Below are 25,013 nucleotides of genomic sequence, written 5' to 3'. Positions count from 1 at the left end.
GAGATACACTTCACAGTCACTTTTAGTCACAAGTCAAACATAACTTGTTTGAGCAGAAATGTGATACAGGAAGAAGTAATGACTATACATTATCTAAATGATTTCTACAGAAACTAAAAAGAGCTTTTTTAGTTTCTGCTTCCTGAGGGGCACTGCAAGCAGACATCTTTAAAAAAAAAAGTTTGGGGCCACTGCTCCTGGAAGTCATTTTTCCCATTTTGTTGCCCTTGTTATAGTCGTTATTGTTATTATTTCTGTTGTTGTTGGGTGGGGATTCTTACATGATCCATGTGCTTTGCTCCATGTGCTCTTAACCTGCTGCGCGACCGCCTGGCCCCAAACTTTTTTTTTTTAAAGATGGGAAAAATGACTTCCAGGAGCAGTGGATTTATAGTGTGGGCACCTAGCCTCAGTGATAACCCTGGAGGCAAATAAATAAATAAATAAAAGAACAAGGGCAACAAAAGGGGAAAAATAGCCTCCAGGAGCAGTGGATATGTAGTGAGGCACTGAGACCCAGCAGTAACCCTGGAGGCAAAAAAAAAAAAAAAAAAGAAAGAAAGAAAGAAAGAAAAAGTGATCCCTCTGTAAGCCATTAATCCTCCAATAAAGGAAACTTTTAAAAAGTGATCTCTAAATGAGATCATATGTTAACTAAGGGTTTTAAAGTGTTCTACGCCATTCATAAATAATTAAAATCATAAGGATATATTCCATCTCTTGTACTTACAAAGATTCAAAAGTTTAACCAATTGCAGCTGAGGGAAGAAACAGATGTCTAATTACTGTTGGCGGGATGCAGATTGGTTCAGTTTTTTAGTACAACTGAGTCACAGTCACCAAAACTGAAAATAAACATACTCTAGTCCAGCAATTTTCTTTTCTTTTCTTTTCCTACCAGGGTTCTCACTGGGGCTCGGTGCCTACACTGTGAATCCACTGCTCCCGATGGCCATTTTTACCACGTTTTTTTCCTCTCTATTTTGTACTTGATGGGACAGAGAGAAATTGAGAGGGGTGGGGAGACAGAGAGGGAAAGAGAAAGGATAAGACACCTGCAGACCTGCTTTGCCATTACTGAAGTATACTCCCTGCAGGGCAGAAGTGGAGGCTTGAACCAGGTCCTTGTGCTTGGTGATGTGTGTGCTTAACCAGGTGCACCACCATCTGGCCTCCTCCACAACTTTTAAAAAATATTCATTTCTCTTTCTATTTTACTTGATAAGGGTGTAGAGAAATTGAGAGGAGGGGGAAGATAAAGAGGGAGAGAGAGAATTATAGACACCTGCGGACCTGATTTGCCACTAATAAAGCATCACCCCTGCAGGTGGGATGGGGGGGGCTCGAACCTGGTTCCTTACACATGGTAAGTACTAAGTATACTCAATCAGGTGTGCCACAGCCCAGCCGCTAGCCACTTTTTAAGTATCTATATTTTTTAATTTTCATTTTTCTCTTATTGTGTAGAGACAGAAATTGAGAAGGAAAGTGGGAAGAGAGAGAGAGAGAGAGAGGGAGAGACCGACCTTCAGCTCTGCTTCACCACTTGTAAATTGTCCACCTGCAGGTGGGGACTAGGGGCTTGCACTGAGGTCCTTGTACTTGGTAACACGTGTGCTCAACTTGATGTACAATTGCTTGGCCTCCTAACTATTTTATTTATTTACTGGATAAAGACAAAGAGAAACTGAGAGGGAAGTGGGAGATGGTGAGGTAGAGAGATACCTGCAACACTGCTTCATCACACCTGAAGCTTTCCCCCTACAGGTAGGGACCAGGGATTTGAGTCAGTGTCCTCCAATGTAATGTGTGCACTCTTATTTTTTTAATATTTATTTATTCCCTTTTGTTGCCCTTGTTGCTTTTATTGTTGTAGTTATTATTGTTGTTGGATAAGACAGAGAGAAATGGAGAGAGGAGGGGAAGACAGAGAAGGGGTAGAGAAAGACAGACACCTGCAGACCTGCTTCACCGTCTGTGAAGCGACTCCCCTGCAGGTGGGGAGCCAGGGGCTTGAACCGGGATCCTAAGCCGGTCCTTGCACTTTGCACCATGTGCACTTAACCTGCTGCACTACTGCCCGACAACCCATGTACACTCTATTATGTGTGCCACAGTCGAACTCCACCTTGTTCAGCAATTATTCTCTTAAGTTTTTTTTTTTTTTGCCTCCAGGGTTACTGCTGGAACTCCATGCCTGAACTGCAAATCCACTACTCTAGGAGACATCTTTTTTTCCCATTGTTGTTGTTGCTATTGTTGTTGGGTAGGACAGAGAGAAACAGAGAGATGAGGAAGACAGAGAGGGGGATAGAAAGATAGACACCTGGGAGTCGGGCTGTAGTGCAGCGGGTTAAGCGCAGGTGGCACAAAGCACAAGGACTGGCATAAGGATCCCGGTTCGAACCCCGGCTCCCCACCTGCAGGGGAGTCGCTTCACAGGCGGTGAAGCAGGTCTGCAGGTGTCTATCTTTCTCTCCTCCTCTCTGTCTTCCCCTCCTCTCTCCATTTCTCTCTGTCCTATCCAACAACGACAACAACAATAATAACTACAACAATAAAACAACAAGGGCAACAAAAGGGAATAAATAAAATAAAATATCAAAAAAAAAAAAGAAAGATAGACACCTGAAGATCTGCTTCACTGCTTGTGAAGCGACCCCCCAGCAGGTGAGGAGCCAGAGGCTCAAACCAGGATCCTTATGCCAGTTCCTGTGCTTTGTACTCTGTGTGCTTAATCTGCTGTGCTGCCACCTGGCCCCCTAACCTCAACGAGTTTTATGCTGTGGCCAAAATAAATAAATAAATAAATAAATAAATAAATAAATAAAACTTAAATCAACCTTTAAAGTCTATCAGTATCAATTAAATGATGACATAGACTTAAAGAAAACCACCTATAGCCTTAAAAGGGAAACAAAACATGTTCAAAATGAGCTGGAAACAATGACCAGAGGAAAGGTTAGGGGTTACATGAAAGGAAATTCTTTTCACTTCATTTTATTATAGCCTTTTAGATTATTTAAACATGACAAGTAGGTAAATTGGATTTGTCATTAAAACCACAAACCCACCATCCACATAAGGAACAGTTAATCTAGGCTAGAATTAACTGAGAAATAGAAAAATTTTAGGGGCCGGCTGGTGGTGCACCTGGTTGAGTGCACACATTACAGTGCACAAGGACCCAGGTTCGAGCCCCTGGTCCCACCTGCAGGAGGGAAGCTTTGTTGAGTGAGGAAGCAATTGCTATAGGTGTCTCTCTGTCTTTTTCTCAGTTCCTTCTAGCTTTCTGGCTGTCTCTATCCAATCAACAAATAAAAAACTTAAAAAAGAAAAAAAAAAAAAAAGATTAGGGGCCGAGTGATAGTACACTTGGTTGAGGGCATGTTACAGCCCCCAGGTTCAAGCCCCTGGTCCCCACCTGCAGGGGGGAAGAAGCTTCATGAGTGGTAAAGCAGGGCTGCAGGTGTCTCTCTGTCTCCCTCTCTATCATCCCCCTGCTTCTCGATTTTTGGCTGTTTTTTATCCACTAAATAAATAAAATAAAGATTAAAAAAGAAAGAATGAAAGAGAACTTCCATCTCTTCATAAAAAAACAAAGAAAAAAATCTAAAAAAAGAAAATGTTACACCTATATATTGAGTACAGTGTGTCACTTATACATGTAGACCATGTAATAAATAGCAGAGGGGGTACACATTGACATTAAAGCGTACTAGAGTTTACAATGTGATTTTTGAAGTCCTTTTTCAAGTGAACGCTATGAGCTCTTTACTTACCTCTATGCCGGCCCATGTCTTTTCTTTGGACCCTCTCCAAATCCCTCCTTTGTGAGGAAAGTAAGTGTTTTTGTTCAATGGCCTTTAGAGCACATTCCCTGGAAATGTCTTTCAATTTTTCTCTTTGATCATTGTGACTGAATTTAACTATGAAAGAAACCAGTGTTATAATAACACAAACCACTGTTGAAATGGTTCAAACTGAACTACAGAAAAAAAAAAGTAAGGCACATATTCAAAACAAAATACAAATGAAATTATATGATACACTCATTTATACGCTTGACTATAAGCTGTATCTTACACGGACACTAGAGACACAAGCTGTCTTGTCAAACTTCTTGTATGACCTCTAGTGTGAGTATAAAGGAAAAACAGAGATCAGTCATTAAAATAATAAAAAGCTAAAGATAATAGGTTACTATGTGTCATGCATTAATTGTGTATGGTTAAAAAAAAAAAATTCTGATGTGGGTACAATTGATGTCTCCATCCCAAATCAGGAAACAGGCATACAGGATTTAAAAATAAGTCCAAGTATACATGGCCCATAAATAGAGAAGCAGAGGGCTGGAGGGATAGTTCACTAATTAGGGCCCATGCCCTGACTTGCTTTGCACAAAACAAGCCTGTGGGAGAGGTGGTGTGTCTGCCACAGAAGGAAGTCCTGGTGCTTTGCAATTTTTTCCTGTCTCTGTCACTCTGTTTATCTGAACTAGAAAGCTTAGGAGAGATGTGAAATCACACATCCATGGAGGCCCCTGCTCCACAAACAACAACAAAAAAAGGAGAATTAGGAACCCAATCAGCCTGGTTCCAAAGCTGGTGTTCTTAAACATACAATTTCTGGACTTAAAAGCTGCTGTCTTGGGAGGCCGGGCAGTGTTGCAGTGGGTTAAGTGCACATGGCATGAAGAGCAAGGACCAGCTTAAGGATCCTGGTTCGAGCCCCCAGTTCCCTACCTGCAGGGAGGACGCTTCTCAAGCAGTGAAGCAGGTCTGCAGTGTCTATCTTTCTCTCCCCCTGCCTTCCCCTTTCTCCATTTCTCTATGTCCTATCCAACAATGACAACAGCAATAACAATAACAACAACAATAAGCAACAAGGGCAACGAAAGGAAAAAAATGGCCTCCAGGAGCACTGGATTTGTGGTGCAGGCACTGAGCCTCAGTGATATCCCTGGGGGGCAAAACAAAAGCTGCTATTTTTGAAAAATAGTAATGACCTAATCTAAGAGCATCCACAAGCACTAGAAAAGGGAAAAGGCTTTGTTCTATTCCAAATTTTTGAAAAGGTTTATTTTTTTATGTGAGGGAGGGACAGAAATAAAGCAAGTGCCTAGAGGACCACTCATCCTAAGGGTGCCAGGATCGAACCTGGCACCTTACACAGACAGTGCCATGTTCTGTCTGCTGAGCTGTCTCCCCCAGACTCTGTTAAAGAAGGCTTTGAAGCACGTATTGCAGTTCTCAGCTGAGGGTAAATTGCTAACTTTGAATCAGATCACATTTTTATCATCAGACATGATTTCATTAATACATATTAATCTACTTATTCTTTGTTTTAGATTTATTTACTGATGTGTGCTAGAAACAGAGAGAGATTGGGAGGGGAAGGTAGAGAGGGTGCTCAAACCTAGGTGCCTGACCTTGGTAATGTGTGTGCCCTACTGGCGCCTGGCCCGATTCATTAATATATATATACACACATATATATGTATATATGTTTTTTATTTATTATTGGAAAGAGACAGAGAGAAATTGAAAACGGAAGAGTGCTGGTGCTCATGTGGGTGGTCTCGCAACTGAGGTAGCTGCTGGCTTTCCCGTCACCGACTCTAGTGGTCTCGTGACGCAAAGAAACGCCAGGGGAAATTCAGGTATGAACTTCCAACTTTATTCTGAGAATTCTGGACAAGCTTATATAGCAAGTAGAACAAAGAACATTTTTCACATATGTCAGTAATCGTAGGTTTTCAAAAGGTCAGTACCCCTATGGCGGGGAGGGCTGGGAATGACAGGAATTGATAAGATACCAAAAGGTCAAAGCAGTTAGTTACCATGAAGCAAGAGATGTTAATTATCTAAAGGTATAAGAAAAACATGGTGGTTAAACCAGTACAGTGAGATAAAGCAGAGAAGGGCAGAGTTTGATGTAAATCATGGTGATCAAAGAATCCAGGATGTGAGGTGTGGGGGTCTCACTGTTAAGTTACTGGCAAGGCAGTGATGAAGTATATACTTGCATGTGATCAAAAGGTGGTGAACTTATAGTGAACAGAGTGAACTTTAAGTGAACTTTCAAGCTGGCAGCCATTTGGTCTGCAGCAGAGGAATGAGTTAAGCGTGAGAGGTTGCAGGCTTCTGTGAAGCCTGGGAGTCTGACAAAGGGGAAACTGAGTCAGAAAAGCATTTCCCTCCAAGCTCTATCCTTGAAAGGGAGAGACTGACAGGTGGGACCTGTCATCATTTTTAGAACTCCATCTTAAGGATGAGGGAGTTCTCCTATGCTCTATCATGCTTTCACATAACCCTATAGAGGAGGAGATAAAGAGAGAGAAAGAGACACCCGCAGCTCTGCTTCACCACTCATGAAGCTTTCCCCCTGCAGGTGGGAATCGGGGTTTGAACCTGGGCCCTTGTGCACTGTGATGTGTGCTCTTAACCAGGCGCACCATTGCCTGGCCCCATTAAGTCACTTAGGAAATCACTCTGAACATCCACACAAGTAGAATTTCATGCATTTCTCAACCACAGGTACAAGTTATAAAATTTTATTGCAATCTGAACCCAAGTCACATAACTTGGTATGCAAAAATTAGTCATGTAATGGCAATACAGGCAAAGTGAGTAAAAATAAAGATAGGAATGAATTACAGCTATAGCAATTTTTTTTTTTTTTTTTTTTTTTTTTTTTTTTTTTTTTTAGTTATAGCAGCTTTGAACCACTGCCACTTTCAGTGAAGGCAAATTTAAGTGTAGCCTATGAGCCAAATTATTAACTCATGCTTTTCCTCTCCATGTTAACAATTAGATCCTGGAAGGAAAGGGCCCCCGCCCTTTTTTTTTGGTAACTGTCTAGACTGCTTCAAGCCTACCACACCTTTAAATGCAAGGAGAACTTTTATTATTTATGTATTTGAGTGAGAGAGAGAGAGAGATGAAGGGAGGGAGAGACACCAGAGCACTGCTCAGCTCTGGAAGAGAGAAAGAGAAAGAGAGAGAGAGAGACACCAGAGTACTGCTCAGCTCTGGAAGAGAGAAAGAAAGAGAGAGAGACAGAGAGAGAGAGAGACACTAGAGTACTGCTCAGCTCTGGCTTATACTAGTACTAGGAATGAACCAGGGCTCTCAGAGCTTCCAACATGAAAATCTTTTGCAAAACCATTATGCTATCTTTTTTTTTTTTTTTTTTTTGCCTCCAAGATTATTGCTGGGGCTTGGTGCCTATACTATGAATCCACTGTTCCTAGAAGCCATTTTTCCTTTTATTGGATAGGACTGTGAGAAATAGAGAGAGAAGGGGGAAACAGAGAGGGACAGAGAAAGACAGACACCTGCAGACCTGCTTCACCACCTGTGAAGTGACCTCCCCCCACTGCAGGTGGGGAGCCAGGCGCTCAAACTGGGATCCTTGTGCAGTTCCCTGCACTTTGTACTCTATGCACCTAACCTGGTATGCTATCTCTCCAGCCCACTTTTAACACTAACCTAGCCAAGCCTTTCAGATGAAAAAATTGTGGGTCTCAGAAAAAAAAGAGTAAGTCAACAGACAAAACTACTTATTAGTCTCTCTCCATGGTCAAGGCAAACTAATTGAGAACTCTTCTTCCTGTGCGGTCTTTATTAAGAACTGCAGATTCATAAATAAAGAAGGGAGGGGGGGCAACTTCTATTACACAGGGAGAAGGTAAAAAGTAGCCATTACCTGATCCTCTACTGGCCCCCGTAGGAATGTGGCTCTGATTAAATGATGAAGTGTTATCCATTGGGAACTTCTGACTTTCTTTCTGCTTTGCCTGATCACCAAATCCATTTTCTTTTGAATTATCTGACTTACAAATTGAAGTCTTTCTGCCACCTTAAAAAGACAGACAAAAGCATAACATCACCTTTATCCTCCCCCCTTCTTTCCATCAGCACAAGAGAGATGTTGGTATGCTTTTAAAAACCTCTTCTGTTTTATTTGGTTAAATCTCCCCTGCTTAACACTTATTTACATAACCACTGTTAACAAGCACCACCCTCCCTCCAGGGCATTGGTGGTTTAGTTTTTACAAACCTCTTCTGTTTCATTTGGTTAAATCTCCCCTGCTTAACACTATTTTATTTATATAACCACTTTATTTTATTTACATAACCGCTGTTAACAAGCACCACCCTTTCTCCAGGGCATTGGTTCAATCCCCACTGGTTCATGATATGTTTTTGCTCTGCCCCCTCTCCTTGTCACACTCTGATTTTCACTAGTCACTTTTCTCTCCACCCTCTCTATGTCACATCCTGTTCACGCCCTACTTGGGAAGTATATATAAAGACAACATTGTTCGTTTTAGTTTAGTTTAGCTTGGTATAGATTGCCCTGTGTCCTGCATAAATAAAGAGATACCGCGTACAACCCAGCCATGAGTCCCGGGTCTCTCATTCTGTGATTATGACCATCTAGCAGCGGTGGCTTCCTGAAGTTACTGATGAAGAAGAGATTTCTTTCTAGAGATGAACGCAAAAGTATTAGAATTTTCTGAGTCACCTCAATGAAACTTAAGTTTTAAAATTATCCTCCGTGTTCAGTGCACTAGTATTCCTGATGTGATTGTGTTAGCAGAAAGCACTTCAAAAGAATTTTTAAAATAAAGAGTAATTACCCGTATTCTCTGCGGCGGATTTGTAATGTGACCAGTGGACCACCTGGCGGAGCGCGTCTTCAGTAGAAACTGCTGTGCCCTCCGGGTTCGCATAGAACAGCAGCAGGGGCTGGAAGTGGCATCGGATGCACTTGGAGACCACGTCTTTCCACCTACCTCCAAGCTTTGAAAAATCCACAATGAAAGAGAACAAAGCAAACCCTTGGGGTCAATACGTTGCATGGAAAAAGGCAGAGACTGAACTAATTTGTGTATTAAAAAATAGGACTACTAACTACCTACAGAACGGAGAGCCCTCCCCCCACACACACACAACTCTTTATCTGAACCATTCCAACCTTTAGGTTCATGATTAGGCAACAATTTGTCTGGCTTTATATGTTAACTCTTTTTCAGCCACCAGGTTCCAGAGGCTAACATGATGCCAACTGGACTTCCCTGGGCAGATGACTCCACCAATGTGTCCTGGAGCCCTGCTTCCCCACAGCCCCACCCCAATGAGAATGAGAGAATGAGAGAGACAGGCTAGGAGTATGGATAGACCTGTCAACGCCCATGTTCAGTGGGAAAGCATTACAGAAGCCAGAGCTTCCACTTTCTGCACCCCACAATGACCCTAGGTCCATACTCCCAGAGGGATAAAGAATAGGAAAGCTATCAGGGGAGGAAATGGGATATGGAGTTCTGGTGGTGGGAACTGTATGGAGTTGTATACTCCTCTTATCCTATCGTTTTTTGTCAGTGTTTCCTTTTTATAAAGAAAAAAAAAATTAAAGACAACTGAGGACTAGGAGATAGCTCACCAGGTAGGGGCACCTGATCTTCCCACATGTGTGATCCAGGTTCAAGTCCCAGCACCACATGAAATGAGCCATGACACCTACGGAAACTGGGGCTGCAGTACCCCTCTCTCCATCCTCTCTCTGAATGAAAAACTGGCATGGCAACAATGAAGTTGAGGGCTCAGGAGGTCCTGACTAGGCAAATAAATAAACAAGGAGATATTCCAATGCTGGCATTGAAGTATCATCATACTCTATGTTGAACTTTTGTTTGGGAGGCCAAAGAAAAATAGCTCAGCTGGCCAAGCACAGGGCGTGCATGCCAGAGGCCCCTGTTAGATCCCAGGCCCCACATTTACCAGAGTGGTGACATGGCTTTTCTCTCTCCCCACCTCCAGCCCCTCTCCATTTTCTTTTCCCTCTCCATCTTTCTTTTTCACCTTCATATAAAATAAAGTCATTCATTTTCTTTTTTCTTTATTACCACCAGGATTATTTGCTCGGACTTGGTGAATGATGCTCGGTGCCAGCACTGTGAATCCACCTGGTGGCCATTTTTTCCCCTTCATTTTTATTTACTCATTTGTATTCGATAGAACAGAAAGAAGTTGAGAGGTGGACGGGGAGCTAGAGAAGAAGACAGAGCGACAGACACCTGCAGTACATGTGAAGCTCCCTCCCACCCCCACCTATAGGTGAGGGGCAGAAACTTGAAAGCAGGTCCTTGAGCACGGTACTGTGTGTGCTTAACTAGGTGCTCCACTGCCCAGCCCCCTACAGTCTTTAATTTTTTAATAGCGGTGATCTGTTTAAATAAGAATCTTTGCAACATTAACATTTGGAAATTGATGGGTAAAATTAATGCACTTTTTATAGGATGATTTCAATGATCAACTTAAAATTTTTTTTTAATTATCTTTATTGTATTTACTGGATAGAGACAGCCAGAAATCGAGAGGGAAGTGGAGATAAGAGAGGGAAAGACAGAAAGACACCTGCAACACTGCTTCACCTATGTGGGGGGGTTATGTGGAAAAATGAGAAATGTTACACATGTACAAACTAGTGTATTTTACTGTCAACTGACTGTAAACCATTAGCCCCCCCCCCCCCCAAAAGAAAGAAGAAAAAAAAAAAGGGAGTCGGGCAGCAGCTTTGTATCTTAATGCTTTTCAGCAACCAAGTTGCAGATGTTACCGTGATGCCAACCTGAATTCCCTGGGCAGATGACCTCACCAATGTGTCCGGCAACCCCACCTCCCCAGAGCCCTGTCCCACTAGGGAAAGATAAAAACAGGATGGGAGTATGGATCAACCTGCCAACGTCTATGTTCAGCGCAGAAGCAATTACAAAAGCCAGACCTTTCACCTTCTGCACCCCATAAAGATCTTTGGTCCATACTCCCAGAGGAATAAAGAATAGGGAACCTTCCAATAGAGGAGATGGGACAGGGAACTCTAGTGGTGGGGAATGTATGGAATTGTACCCTTCTTATCCCACACTCTTGTCAATCATTATTAAATCGTTCTTATTCAATATAATAAAATAAAAAATAAAACACCTGGGAGTCGGGCGGTAGCGCAGCAGGTTAAGCACACATGGCGCAATGCACAAAGACCAGTGTAAGGATCCCAGTTTGAGCCCCCGGATCCCCACCTGCAGGGGGGTCGCTTCACGAGCAGTGAAGCAGGTCTGCAAGTGTCTGTCTTTGTCTCCCCCTCTGTCTTTCCCACCTCTCTCCATTTCTCTCTGTCCTATCCCAACAACGTCGACGACAACAACAACAACAACAATAAAACAAGGGCAACAAAGGGAAAATAAATTTAAAAATAAATAAAAAAAATAAAACACCTGAGTCCTCAAGCAGATTGAGTGACTGTGCACTTTAACAGGCGAGCTATTTCCTGGCCCCCGATTTTGCATTTCCTTCAGCCTTCTGTGAAACATCTAGCTATTGCACACTATCGCAATCTTTGGGATGACCAACTTTTATGCCACTGTTTTTTTTATTACTATTATTGTTGTAGTTACTGATGTAATCATTGTTGGATAGGACATAGAGAAATGGAGAGAGGAGGGAAGACAGAGAGGGGGAGAGAAAGACAGACACCTGCAGACCTGCTTCACCGCTTGTGAAGCGAATCCCCTGCAGGTAGGGAGCTGGGGGCTCAAACCAGGATCCTTACGCTGGCCCTTGAGTTTTGCGCCGGGTGCGCTTATCCCGCTGCACTACCGCCTGACTCCCTTTTTATGCCACGGTAACAGGCAACAGTCTTGCTGTGTCCAATTAATGGAATTTAGAAAAAAACCCCCACCCTTACCCCCACCCAATGACGAACTAACTAACTATCCCTTCAGGGAGCAATCATTTATCTTCGTTAGTGAAATGCCCAAATGTGATTATAGCCTTTATTAAATATACATGTGAAAAAATACTTTCTGTTCATAGCCTGTGTTTTCGTTCTTCTAACAACATCTACTGAAGAGCAACAGTTTACAGTTTTAAGAAAGTCGAATTTGTTAGTCATTTTTTTATGACCTTGATTCAGGTCCAGCCGTATTTCTGTGGGTTGTAGGCCAGATTTTCTGACATTTTTACATATTTGGTAATACTCTATTGAATGTTACTCTACAATGGCACGTTGGAATTTGATTGCATCTCACACTTTGGAGTGTTGAAGTCTGCCGTGTGCCTTTAGAAAATGTCAAGATGCTGGGTCTGGGTTGTGGCACACCTGGTTAAGTGCAAATAGTACTAAGCCAAGGACCTGCGCAATGACCCAGGTTCGAATCCCCACTCCCCATCAGAGTGGACACTTCACGAGCAAGCAGTGAAGCAGGTCTGTAGGTGTCTGTCTTTCTCATTCCCTCTCTGTCTACCCTTCCCCTCTCAACTTCTCTGTGTCCTATCAAATAAAATGGGAGGGGGAGAAGAAAGGAAAGAAAAGAAAATGTTAAGACTTTGTTCGGGCACGGAGTAAAGGTATTTGAAATCAGATGATCTTTTTAAAGCCTTCATATTTTTATTTTTTTAATTAATTAACTAATTTATTTATTTATTTATTTTCCCTTTTGTTGCCCTTGTTTTTTATTGTTGTAGCTATTATTGTTGTTGTTAATTGATGTCGTTGTTAGGACAGAGAGAAATGGAGAGAGGAGGGGAAGACAGAGAGGGGGAGAGAAAGATAGACACCTGCAGATCTGCTTCATTGCCTGTGAAGCAACCTCCCTGCAGGTGGGGAGCTGGGGACTCAAACCAGCATCCTTATGCTGGTCCTTGCGCTTCATGCCATGTACTCTTAACCTGCTGCGCTACCACCCAACTCCCTAAAGGCTTCATCTTAATCTTTTCCAAAAAAGCTATCTTCAGAACAGAGATACTATGGCCCCATTATTAAGGTGATGTTTTCTTGAGTATCTACTTGATGCCCCCACCCCTCCTCTCATGTCTTACCTCTTGTCGGTGAGGATGCAAACTCTTCCTAGCTCAAGAGGAACCTGAGAAATTGGTGGAGCTTCTATATGCCAGTGATTCTGTCCCCCAACTAGTACAGGTCACTATGCAGCCCTCTGCCAATCTCCAGAACTCTCCCTTTTCTCCCTTTGTCCAGTTTTCTGATATTCTGTACAGTCAATTCTACCCATCTTGGCCTCTCAAAATCTAGCGTTTGCTCCTGAACTCAGACTACTGGACGCCAATGGGGATCCCATTGACCCTCCCCCTGCTATGCAGCCCAGAGGCAAAGCAGGGCTCCTTTCCTGGGTGCTTCTTATACTCTTCAGCTTTTTTTCAACCCAAAGATTTGTTTCACATATTTGTTTCTCATTTTTAATACTGGCAGTGCTATTTCTATAACAGCTACTTCTTCATGGGCAAAAACAGAGAGAATTATTAATGACCAAGTGTTTGAATGTTTATTGACTTGGTAAATGGTAATCCAGATAAATGGCCCTTTGTAGTTTAGGGAGAAGTATATGTCTGCTTAAATTAGACATGGACTTAAGTATAAATGCACTTAAAATACAAATAACTTGTCTTTTATTTTTCCACTGATTCTGTTACCGTTACTATTGCTGTTGTTGTTGGATAGGACAGAGAGAAGTTGAGAGAGATGGGAAGACAGAGAGGGGAAAAGAGAGATAGACACCTGCAGACCTGCTTTAGTGCTCGTGAAGTGACCCCACCCTGCAGGTGGGAAGCCGGGGGCTCAAACCAGGATCCTTGTGTGGGTCCTTGTGCTTTGCACCATGTGCAGTTAACCTGCTGTGCTACCACCTGGCCCCCTACATAGTAATTTTAATCAGTGACCTTTTTTTTGTCATTCTCAAAAAGACCTATTTAAAATTGGCATTAAAATATACCATGCTTCAAATATAAAAGAAAGTATGAATGTGATGTTGTTATTAGGTATATTTTATTTCACCTACAAAATAATTATGTAATCATTTTATACTGTTGTGACATTATACAACATATGTCACCATACCATTTATCCTTAAGAAGTAGAAATCACATAAGCCAGTTCCTGAAAGTATCACTTACCTCTTTCACATTTGCATCATCAAAAAACACCCATTTGGAACTCTTGGTGTGAAAAGCAAAGGCACAATAGTGTTGGCTGGTGTAGCAGATCAAACCAACAAGGTGAAGTTCACTATTTCTGGCATTCTCATCAGTAACCCTATAAAAAAGCTGTTTAAAAATTAATAATGAAAATTAATACGTTATATACGCTAAACGGGGATAAACAATTTAAATATTTTAATATTTGTCTTTATTTATTATCGGACAGAGACAGAGAGAAACTGAGAAGAGGGGGAGGTAGAGAGGGAGAGAGACAGAGAGACACCTGCAGCCCTGCTTCACCACTTGTGAGGCTCTCCCTATTATTGCCTTTTGAAAGAACACTTGGTTTTGAAAAGCAAAGTAGACTAGAGTAATTTAGTAATGGCTGGAAGGATTGCTAACTAAAAAGGAAGAAGGTGAAAATCGCTGAGATACCCCAGGAAGATAAAGATGAGTCGCTAGATTCCGCACAACGTCTTCGGTCAAGTCAGAGTGTTCTGAATCCCAGACTAAACCAATTGTAACAATCTCCGGACAGTTCATTAAAACACGGCGGATTTTTATGTTTTGGCCACAGCTGCTCTAAAAATAAATAAAGACACAAAGGGCAAGTTTTGAAGTTATCAAAGTAGACATACCACAGACAACGTGCTGTATAGAATTTATACCATGCAGTGACAAACTGGAGATATACCAATATTAGAAATTTCTTAGCATACTAAGAGCTTCTTACTATTTGTCAAAACTACTGAGTAAACCAGGTGACCAGGTGCTTATACTAAATCAAAGTACTTTACTTTGAGGATCCGAGCAGTGGCACACCCAGCAGAACATTCATGTTACCGTGGTCAAGGACGTGGGTTCAAGTCCCCAGTCCCACATATAGGGGGAAACTCACAAGTGGTGGGCAGTACTGCCTGTGTCTCTTTTTCTCTCCCTATTTCCCTCTCCCTTCTCAGTTTCTTTCTGTCTCTATCCAAAATAAATAAGAAATAGAATATCTTTTAAAAGTACTTTGCATTGGTATTTTTGCAAACTAGTTAAAACAAGAATTCAACTTTCAGAAACAGAACCATCATCAATAATATGAAGCCATCAGTAATACGATATGAGAAAAGAATGGTATCATTTGTAACAATTACTTAGAAAAAAAAACTCTCGGGGGGGTAGGGCATGTGGGTTAAGTGCATGTGACGCAAAAAAGCGTAAGGACCAGCGGAAGGATCCCTGTACGAGCCCCCGGCTCCCCACCTGTGGGGGGGGGGGGTCGCTTCACAAGGAGTGAAGCAGGTCTGCAGGTGTTTATATTTCTCTTCCCCTCTCTGTCTTCCCCTCCTCTCTCCATTTCTCTCTGTCTTATCCAACAATGATGACATCAATAACTACAACAACAATAAAAAAAAAAACAAGGGCAACAAAAGGGAAAATAAATAAATAAATATATATATATTTTTTTAAAAGAAAGAAAGAAAATTCTCCCTTGATCCACCATGGGCAGAACTTCAGAGAACCATGGGGGATCATGCTGAATGACATGAGCCAGGAGAATGAATACTGGATAGTTTACTTAAAGGCGGGATCTAAGAAAAAAAAAAAAAAACAACCAAGGGATAATACAGTCAAGTCCAGACTTCACTGGACTGTGGTCTACAGCAGTAGATGGGAAACTCAGGAGGGTGCTGGGAGGACAGCTATGGGGAAGTTGGGGGTTTTAGGTCCTGGAACAGGATGACAGTTTGCTGCAAGGTAAGATGTACTGACAGCTATCCTGGGGAAACATGGAAATACAACTTTGTGATCCAGATTTGAGCCCCCGGCTCCCCAACTGCAGGGGAGAAGCTGCACCAGGAGTGAAGCAGGTCTGCAGGAGTCTATCTTTCTCTCTCTTTCTCTATCTCCCCCTCCTCTCTCCATTTCCTCTGTCCCATCCAATAACATAGAAAAAATGGCCGCCAGAAGCTGTGGATTCGCAGTGCCGGCAGTGAGTCCTAGTGATAACCCTGGGGGCAAAAACAAACAAACAACAAAACAAACAAAAAACTTTCTCTTTATAGTCAATAGCTTTTTTTTTTTTTTTTTTTTTTTGCCTCCAGAATTATTGCTGGGGCTCGGTGCCTGCACCATGAATCCACTGCTCCTGGAGGCTATGTTTTCCCCTTTTGTTACCCTGGTTTTTTTTTTTTAATTGTTGTTGTTATTATTATTGTTTTTATTGCCTCGTTGTTGTTGGATAGGCAGAGAGAAATGGAGAGAGGAGGGGAAGATAGAGAAGGGGAGAGAAACATAGTCACCTGCAGACCTGCTTCACCGCCTGTGAAGTGACTCCCCTGCAGGTGGGAGTCAATAGATTTTTTTTAAGAACTTAAAAATAAAGTAGTATCTTAAATACTTCATAGTTTAGAATTTGAAGGAAAAAAAAAAACATAAGATAAACAGCGTATGTGGCATAGTCATCTTAAAATATCACTGAAGTACTATTCAGATTCTACACATAATTGATATTTACCAAATAATCTGGATGTCTGTTTTTCAAGTTTGCAAAGAATGGAGTAACTGACCCCGTCTACCAAATCTACTTACTGGACACTTCCTGTAATCATCAGTCGTATTTGCAGCCTGAAGCAACTCTGCGAACATTTCCGGTTTAACACGTTCATGCTTTTCCATCATCCTCTCAACTTCATTGCTACAAAAGAAAACAGAATTAAAAAAAAAAAGACCTAGTATGTAGAATGATAAATGCTAGGTTGTCAATACAGGTATGACGACTACCCATTAATGTTGCGTTTTTTAAAAATATTTATTTTCTCTTTAGTTGCCCTTGCTGTTTTATTATTATAGTTACTATTGTTGTTGTTGTTGTTATTGATGTCATTATTGTTGGATAGGACAGAGAGAAATGGAGAGAGGAGGGGAGACAGAGAGAAGGACAAACACCTGCAGATCTGCTTCACCACCTGTGAAGTGACTACCCTGCAGGTGGGTGAGGAGCCAGGGGCTTGAATCAGGATCGTTAAGCCGGTCCTTTCACTTTGCGCCATGTGCGTTTAACCGGCTGCACCCCTGCCCAGTTCCCTATTGTTTTGTATCATGTATACTGATTCTATGTTACATAGACTACTGCGTACAAATGTTTATCATCATGATCTCTTTTTTTTTTTTTTTTTTTGCCTCCAGGATTATTGCTGGGACTCGGTGCCTGCATCACGAATACTCTGCTCCCGGAGGCTATTTTTTTTCCTTTGGTCGCCCTTGTTGTTTAACGTTGTTGTGGTTATTATTATTGTTGTTGATGATGTTGCTATTATTGGATAGGACAGAGAGAAATGTAGAGGGGAGGGAAAGACGGGGGTGGAAGAAAGATAGACACCTGCAGACCTGCTTCACCACCTGTGAAGTGACCTCCCTGCAGGGGCTCGAACCAGGATCCTTACGTTGGTCCTTGTGCTTCGAGCCATGTGTGCTTAACCCGCTGCACTACTGCCCGACGCCCATGATCTCATTTTTTTAAAATAAAGAATAGAGTAAATTTCCAAAGAGTGAAAAATAAAAGGAAATCTAGCAGGCATAATATAAATTACAGTCAAAATTAGACAAGAATAACGTGATTATGATATTGCTCAGAACTGCATGAATGAAGTAATATGTTCCTTCTAAAAATAATCTTTGTATTGATTTTGCATTAACTAGTGTTTTCACTTATTTTATAGCTCACTTCAATGCTCAATGAAATTAACTGTTTCGTTTGTATGGTCAAACACCACCCTACTTTTCACACAATGAGATAAAAAATGAATTTCTCGAAACCAATGTTTTCCCACCCAATAAGGTAGGTAATAAAGATACCCAAATAACAAAATTGCTATTACTTGGTAATCTTTAAGAAGCACTGTACAAGGGGCCAGGAGGTAGCAGTGCACCTGACAGAACTTACACATGACCATGTGCCAGGACAAAGGATTAAGCCCCCAGTTAATACCTGCAGGTGGGGGGAAGTTTCAGGAGCAGTGGTGTAATGCTTCAGATATTTCTCCCTCTCTCCCTCTTCCCTCTCTATCTCCTTATGTCTCTCTCGAAGGAAAGAAATGGGCACCAGAAGTTGTGGCTTCACCATACAGGTAATGAGCTTGGACAATAAACCTGATGGTGAAAAAAGAAAAGAAAAGGGAGCACAGCAAGTTAAGCGCAAGTGGCACAAAGTGCAAGGACCGGCATAAGGATCCCATTTCGAGCCCCCGGCTCCCCACCTGCAGGGGAGTCACTTCACAGGCGGTGAAGCAGGTCTGCAGGTGTCTATCTTTCTCTCTCCCCTCTGTTTTCCCCTCCTCTCTCCATTTCTATGTGTCCTATCCAACAACAATGATGACATCAGTAACAACAACGATAACTACAACAACAAAAAAAATAACAAGGTCAACAAAAGGGAAAATAAATAAATTTTTAAAAAACTAAAAAAAGAGAGAGAGAGAGACAATATACAACCAACACAACATGGAGGTTGAAATTGAAAACGGATATGAAATCACAGCTATGTGAGCATAAGTTGTAAGTTTAAGCTGAAGGAGCTGAAAGTCATGATAAAATACATGATCTTCCAAGCAAAAAAAAAACAAGTATTCATAATTAATCAAAGGTCAGCATACACCAGAAACCATACAAGAAATTGTAAAGAGATTGCTGAAGATTTATCTTAGCCAAGAGGCATCGAGTCTTGATGATTTTAAGGGTAATTCCTAGAATTGTTCAAAGAAGGGATCAGGTGGCAGCACAGCAGGTTAAGCGCATGTTGCACAAAGTGCAAGGACTGGCATAAGGATCCTGGTTTGAGTCCCTGGCTCCCCACCTGCAGGGTGGTTGCTTCACAAGCAGTGAACCAGGTCTGCTGGTGTCTTGTCTCTCTCTCCCCATCTCCATCTCCCCTCCTCTCTCAACTTCTCTCTGTCCTATCCAACAACATCAATGGCAACAATAACAACAGCAACAAGGGCAAAAAATGGGGAAAATGGCCTCCAGGAGCAGTGGATTCATAGTGCAGGCACCATAGTGCAAGCCCCAGTAATAACCCTGGAGGCAAAAAAAAAAAAAAAAACGAAAGAAAGAAAGAAATATTCAAGGAATAAATATTTCTTTTTAAAATTTTTATTATTTTTTTATTTATTGATTCATAGAGACAGCCAGAAATCAAGAGTGAAGGGGAGATAGAAAGGGAGAGAGACAGAGAGACATCTACAGCACTGCTTCACCACTTGTGAAGTTTTCCCCCTGCAGGTGGGGACTGGGGACTCAAACCTGGGGCCTTGTACACTGTAACATGTATTCAACCAGGTGCACCAACACCCAGCCCCAGAAACAAATGTTTCCTTTGTTATGTATTATGAATATTAAAAACATGTTACAAATCGCCATATCTAAGAAAGTCAGGAAGCTTGTTGATAAAATGAAATGGATGAACTGATAGTGACTTGGCACAATCTGAACATTTTGGTAGCATTTCTCCACTAACTGTTGCACTAGTATATTCTGATAGTGATTCATGTTTTAAAATATTTTGTATTAAAAAATCTACAAACATGTGTCATCTTATTCAGTGTTTAACATACACTAGATATTTTATTCTCAAATAGTCATTATGACAAGTTTAAACCATTCTTATGGGTGACAAGTCTAGCAGATGGAGACTTGTCTCAAGTGGCCTCCCCCAGGGCTCTGTTCTGGCTCCTATGCTATTTAATATTTACATCAATGACCTCCCAGAAACTTCTTCAAGGAAGTTCATCTACGCCGATGACATCTGCTGTGCAACTCAGGCATCCAAGTTCGACATCCTCGAGGAAACACTCACGAAAGACATGTCTCTGATATCTGATTACTGTAAAAAATGGCGACTAATCCCTAGCACTGCAAAAACAGTATCATATGTTTTCCATCTACACCATGCCTCGGCCTCGCGTGAGCTTAATGTGCAGCTTGACGATATAAGAATCCGGCATGAAGCCCAGCCAGTCTATCTTGGCGTTACTCTCGATCGCACTCTGTCATTTCACAAACATCTCATAAAAACTGCAGCAAAGGTGGGCGCGAGGAATAACATCACTGCAAGACTGGCCAGCTCCTCATGGGGTGCGAGCGCTTCCACACTACGATCATCATCTCTGGCATTATGCTATTCCACTGCAGAATACTGTGCCCCAGTATGGTTCCATAGCCCCCATGTCCACTTGGTCGATTCCAAATTATATTCCTCCATGAGGATAATTTCTGGAACCATCCTTTCCACCCCGGTTCCATGGCTGCCAGTTCTTAGCAACATCGCCCCGCCAGATATTCGTCGGGATGCGGCATCATCTAAGTTCATTTCCCACGTCTACGCTCGACCGGACCTGCCAATATACGTGGATATCTTCGCCCCACCCTGTCCAACGCTTGACGTCTCGTCACCCAATCTGGTCCCCTACGCCTACACTGAACTTCTCTGTTCCAGACTCTTGGAAACAGAGTTGGCAGTCAGCTGAGGTAAAGAACAAACACCTCATCACAGACCCCTGCAAGCGTTAACCCAGCTTTGACCTAGCACGTTACGATTGGGCCCTCCTCAATCACTATTGAACAGGCCATGGCCGGTGCGCCGCTATGTTCCATCGCTGGGGAGCCAGAGACGACCCGAACTGCCCCTGTGGCTACAGACAGACTATGACCCACATAGTCAACGACTGCCACCTCTCCAGATTCAAAGGAGGTCTCAAAACTTTACATCAGGCTCAACCTGATGCTGTTGACTGGCTACGGAAGAAGGGCAAACGCTAGAAGAAGAATTATAAAATGTCTTATTTTTTAGATTCCAAACCATGAAATGTTTGGACAGTGAGAGGAATGGGGACAAGAAAATAAATGTGGTGGGTTTGCATTTCAGGTGAATGTGGAAGCAATAAACGCAACAGAGACATTATTATTATTATTATATCTATTTTCCCTTTTGTTGCCCTTGCTGTTTTTATTGTTGCTGTTGTTATTGATGTTGTCGTTGTTGGATAGGACAGAGAGAAATGGAGAGAGGAGGGGAAGACAGAGAGGAGGAGAGAGAGACAGACACCTGCAGACCTGCTTCACCGCCTGTGAAGCGACTCCCCTGCAGGTGGGGAGCAGGGGGCTCGAACCGGGATCCTTACCCCAGTCCTTGTGCTTTGTGCCACGTGTGCTTAACTGTTGCACTACCACCCGACTCCCTACAGAGACCTTTCTTACTTTATTCCTTCTTTTGTATTGGGACACTGTGAAGGGACATCATAAAGAAGACAAGAAAACGTGGTGACCAGAAAGGTAACACCTCAGCAGAAAGGAAGAAATCACGCACAGGATAGCCGGGCTTGTCACGTGACTCTCTCTTCATTGTCTTTAATAACTTTCTATAAATATAACTAGGGAGTTAATTTTGACTGATGTTTTGTGCCTGTCACTGGCACAGGTCAGAGGTATAGCGGATTCAGTTCCAGACCACTACAGTAAACTAAATGCTGCGATAAAGTGAGTCACGTGATTTGGTTTAGTCTCTAAGTTCATACACACACACACACACACACACACACACGTATATGTATATGTGTATGTGTATGTATATATATATCTATTACACTCTTTTTGCTGGTGGAGCCTTGTCTCAATGTTGATGGCTGCTAAACGTTGAGATGTTAGTGGCGATTTCTTATAAATGAGACAGCGATGGAGTTTGCCACATCTATTGAGTCCATTCTTACAGAAGACTCCTATATAGCATGCAATTGCAAGCATGCTGTTTTTGATAGCATTTTTGATAGCAGGACTTCTTTCAGAATTGGGCTCCCTTCTCTCAGATTCTGCTGCTGTTTGATCAGCTAAGTTTACTGAACACTGTAAGTCCTTTGTCTTTATTTTAATAATATTCACCATATCTCCACAAGTAGACTCAATTCTTCAACTGCTTCTCCTCCTCCTTCTCCTTGGTCTGTCTTCTTCTCCTTCTCCTTCTCCTCCTCCTCCTCCTTTCTTCTTTTGCAACTAGCATTATAATTGGGGCTCAGTGCCTGCAGGATTCCGCTATTACCAGCAAGTGTTTGTTATTGTTATTGTTACTTTATTTACTTTATCAGAGGACTGCTCAGCTCTGGCTTATGGTGGTGCAGGGGGATTGAACCTGGGATTTTGGTGACTTAGGCATAAGAATTTCTTTGTGTAACCATTATGCTATCTACCCCGGCACCCTTCCCCCTTTTTCCCTTTATTTTTTTTCATAGGAGTAGTGTTTCTTTTTTTTCCTTTTATAGTGATTTATAAGACTATAGGCTAACAGGAGTATAGATTAACACCATTCCCATAACAGATCTGTGTCCTGATGCCCAACCCTCCTACAAAGGAACTTAAAGTCTATCCTCGCCCCTCCGTCTTTTACTTCCATAAAAACGTTTTAAATTATATATATATATATATATATATATATATATATATATGTATACACACACACATATATATATATATATATATATATATATATATATGTGAAAGACACCTACTCTATCATTCATGAGGTTCCCCCCACACAGGTGGGGACCAGGGGCTTGAACTTGGGTCTTTGAGCATGATAACGTGCACTCTACAGAAAGCAGCTCCTTGGGCATCAAAGTCTGACCACAGGGTTGCCACACCTCAGTCCCATCTTCAGACTCCACAGTCCAGCTCGCTCATCATACCCACCATACCTGCAGTTACTTCCCTCACTGCAGTCCTGAGGTCTATGAGGTCTATGAGGGCTGGACTGAACTCCTTCCAAAAACTCAATAGCACTGAGGAACATTTTGACATCCTTCTGTGAAGTCTCTTCATGGCATCTCAAACAGTGGATTCTTTTTCCTGCGCTTGTCCATGTGTTTGGCTCTCAGGGTTCAATCGCTGGGGCTTGGTGCCCGCATGACGACTCCGACGTTCTCAATGACTTGTTTTTTCCTTTTCCTTTTTCCTTTGATAGAGACAGAGATAGGGAGGGAGAAGATAATAGGAGAGTGCAGCCCTGCTTGACCAGCTGTGTAGCTTGTATGCAGGTGGCGACAGGGGCTTGAACCCAGATCCTTGTATGTTGTTGCAGGTGTGCTCAACCAGGTGTGCCATTGCCCTGTTCCCCAGTGGGTTTTTTACTTACTTATTTATTTGTTTGTTTTGTTATTGTTGGGGCTCTGTGCCCGCACTCCGAATCCACTGCTCCTGGAGACTTTTTTTTTCCATTTGTTGCCCTTGTTGTTTATCATTGTTATTATTGTTGCTGCCGTTGTTATTGGATAGGACAGAGAGAAATGGAGAGAGGAGGGGAAGACAGAGAGGGGGAGAGAAAGATAGACACCTGCATGTTGTTATGCTTCATACTGGTTTGGTCTCCCCCCCCCCCCAGGTGGTGGTTTGGCCCCTGCTAGTTTCCCGCGCCCCCTTGTCCCTGTCCCCGCCCCCGGCCCCTACGGACTTCCAGAGTTCCTGTCCCGGCCCCTGGAGGAAAAGATGCAGAACAGATCTGTGTGGTGATTAGTTTCAGGTTAGTCTTTGAATCCTTGCTCGTGAATAAAGAAATACAGCTTCTCTGCCCAGCCGTGTGTCCGCGAGTCTCTGTCTACCGCCAGGAAGCTAGCCCAGCCGACTAGCACCCCGAACTTTAACGACACCTGCAGACCTGCTTCACTGCTTGTGAAGCGAGCCCCCTGCAGGTGGGGAGCCAGGGGCTCGAACTGGGATCCTTACACTGGTCCTTGCACTTTGTGCCACGTGCACTTAACCCGCTGCGCTACCGTGGCCCCCTTCCCAGTGGTTTTTAACTGTTTCTGTCTATAATCAGAGGCATAACTAGCTATGGTAACTAGGTCACTAGAGCCTTACAAATCTATCTTAAATAGTAAGGCTTCAAGATGATTCCTTGATCCAAAGGGTCTAGAATAAATATATAGGTTAGCAGGCATGAAAAAAATAGTACCTGGCGTCAGGCCAGTGGTGCACCCAGTTAAGACTTCAATGTTACCTTGTGTGAGGACCTGGGTTCAAATGCCTGGTGCCCCACTTGCAGTGGGGGAAGCTTCCTGAACAGTGGAGCAGTGTTGGCAAATGACTCTCTTTCTCTCTCCGTCTCTCTTTTCCCTTTCTTTCTCCCTATTTCTCTGTCTCAATAAATAAATAAATAAATAAGTTTAAAAGGCCACGAGGAGCAGTGGAGTTGTTGTGCAGGAACTGAGGCCCCAGTAATCTCCCTGGTGGTAAAACAAAACATTCAACTGCACAATCATCTCCATCAGAGCTCTTGCAGGACTTGGTGTATTGTGGGGCCTTGCATAAGCCGAGGTCGAGCATGGCATGGGCCATCCAGGGAGGGGACCTCTGGAGGCCTGGGAGGTAAAGGCTTTCTGTCAGTCTCCCCAAAGGCATTTTGCCTCTATGGGTTGAGCGAGAGGATCCCAGCCGCCCTATGAGTCTTCTTCTCTTGCAAGGGCCCATATCCCCTCTATGCTAGCTGGCGGTTTTCACTTCCTCTTTCTTCAAACTAGCGTGACCACTTACCCAACTGTTACTGACCTCATCATCTCCCTATCCTGACCATGTAAGCTATCCCTTAACACTCCTGACCATATAAGGCTAGGCCACTGTCACCCTGTTCTGCCCCCTACCCCAACCTATAAAAACTCTTGCTTGCCATGCAATAAATGCGCTGTTCATAGGCAAACAGCGTCCTGGGGTGATCCTTGGCTTCCTCTCTTGCAGAGATCCAGAGGGAAAGAACCCCAACTGGTACTCACCCCTGCTGCCATTGATTTGACCTTTTCAGCTCCCTCCTCTGGTGTGCAACAGAGTAGGTTAGCTAACTCGGTTGGATTGAGAAGTGGGGTCCTCATCAGGACCCCAAGAGTGTATGATCAGCAAACAGTAATATTTTGAATATAATGTTTCCCCTGAGTTGTAGGTTTGTCTTAAACAATTTGTTTGGCTTTACATCTTAATGCTTTTCAGCCATCAAAC

General features: G+C 42.7%; 1 protein-coding gene across 1 annotated transcript in view; it reads right to left on the bottom strand.

Annotated features, from left to right (window-relative positions):
• USP53 (ubiquitin specific peptidase 53) overlaps positions 1-25,013 on the bottom strand; it is an 83,963-nt gene that overhangs the window by 23,578 nt on the left and 35,372 nt on the right. Inside the window, exons 6-11 of the mRNA XM_060177107.1 lie at positions 16,578-16,683; positions 14,433-14,579; positions 13,974-14,123; positions 8,648-8,810; positions 7,711-7,863; positions 3,783-3,929 (exon numbers count right to left, since the gene is read on the bottom strand). Coding sequence (XP_060033090.1) covers positions 3,783-3,929; positions 7,711-7,863; positions 8,648-8,810; positions 13,974-14,123; positions 14,433-14,579; positions 16,578-16,683 — 866 coding nt within the window. The remainder of the gene's footprint in view (positions 1-3,782; positions 3,930-7,710; positions 7,864-8,647; positions 8,811-13,973; positions 14,124-14,432; positions 14,580-16,577; positions 16,684-25,013) is intronic.

This window comes from Erinaceus europaeus, chromosome 2 (assembly GCF_950295315.1).
Source record: "Erinaceus europaeus chromosome 2, mEriEur2.1, whole genome shotgun sequence".
Lineage (NCBI taxonomy): Eukaryota > Metazoa > Chordata > Mammalia > Eulipotyphla > Erinaceidae > Erinaceus > Erinaceus europaeus.
Note: the sequence above shows the minus strand (reverse complement) of the source record. Positions and strands in the feature narration are given on the sequence as shown.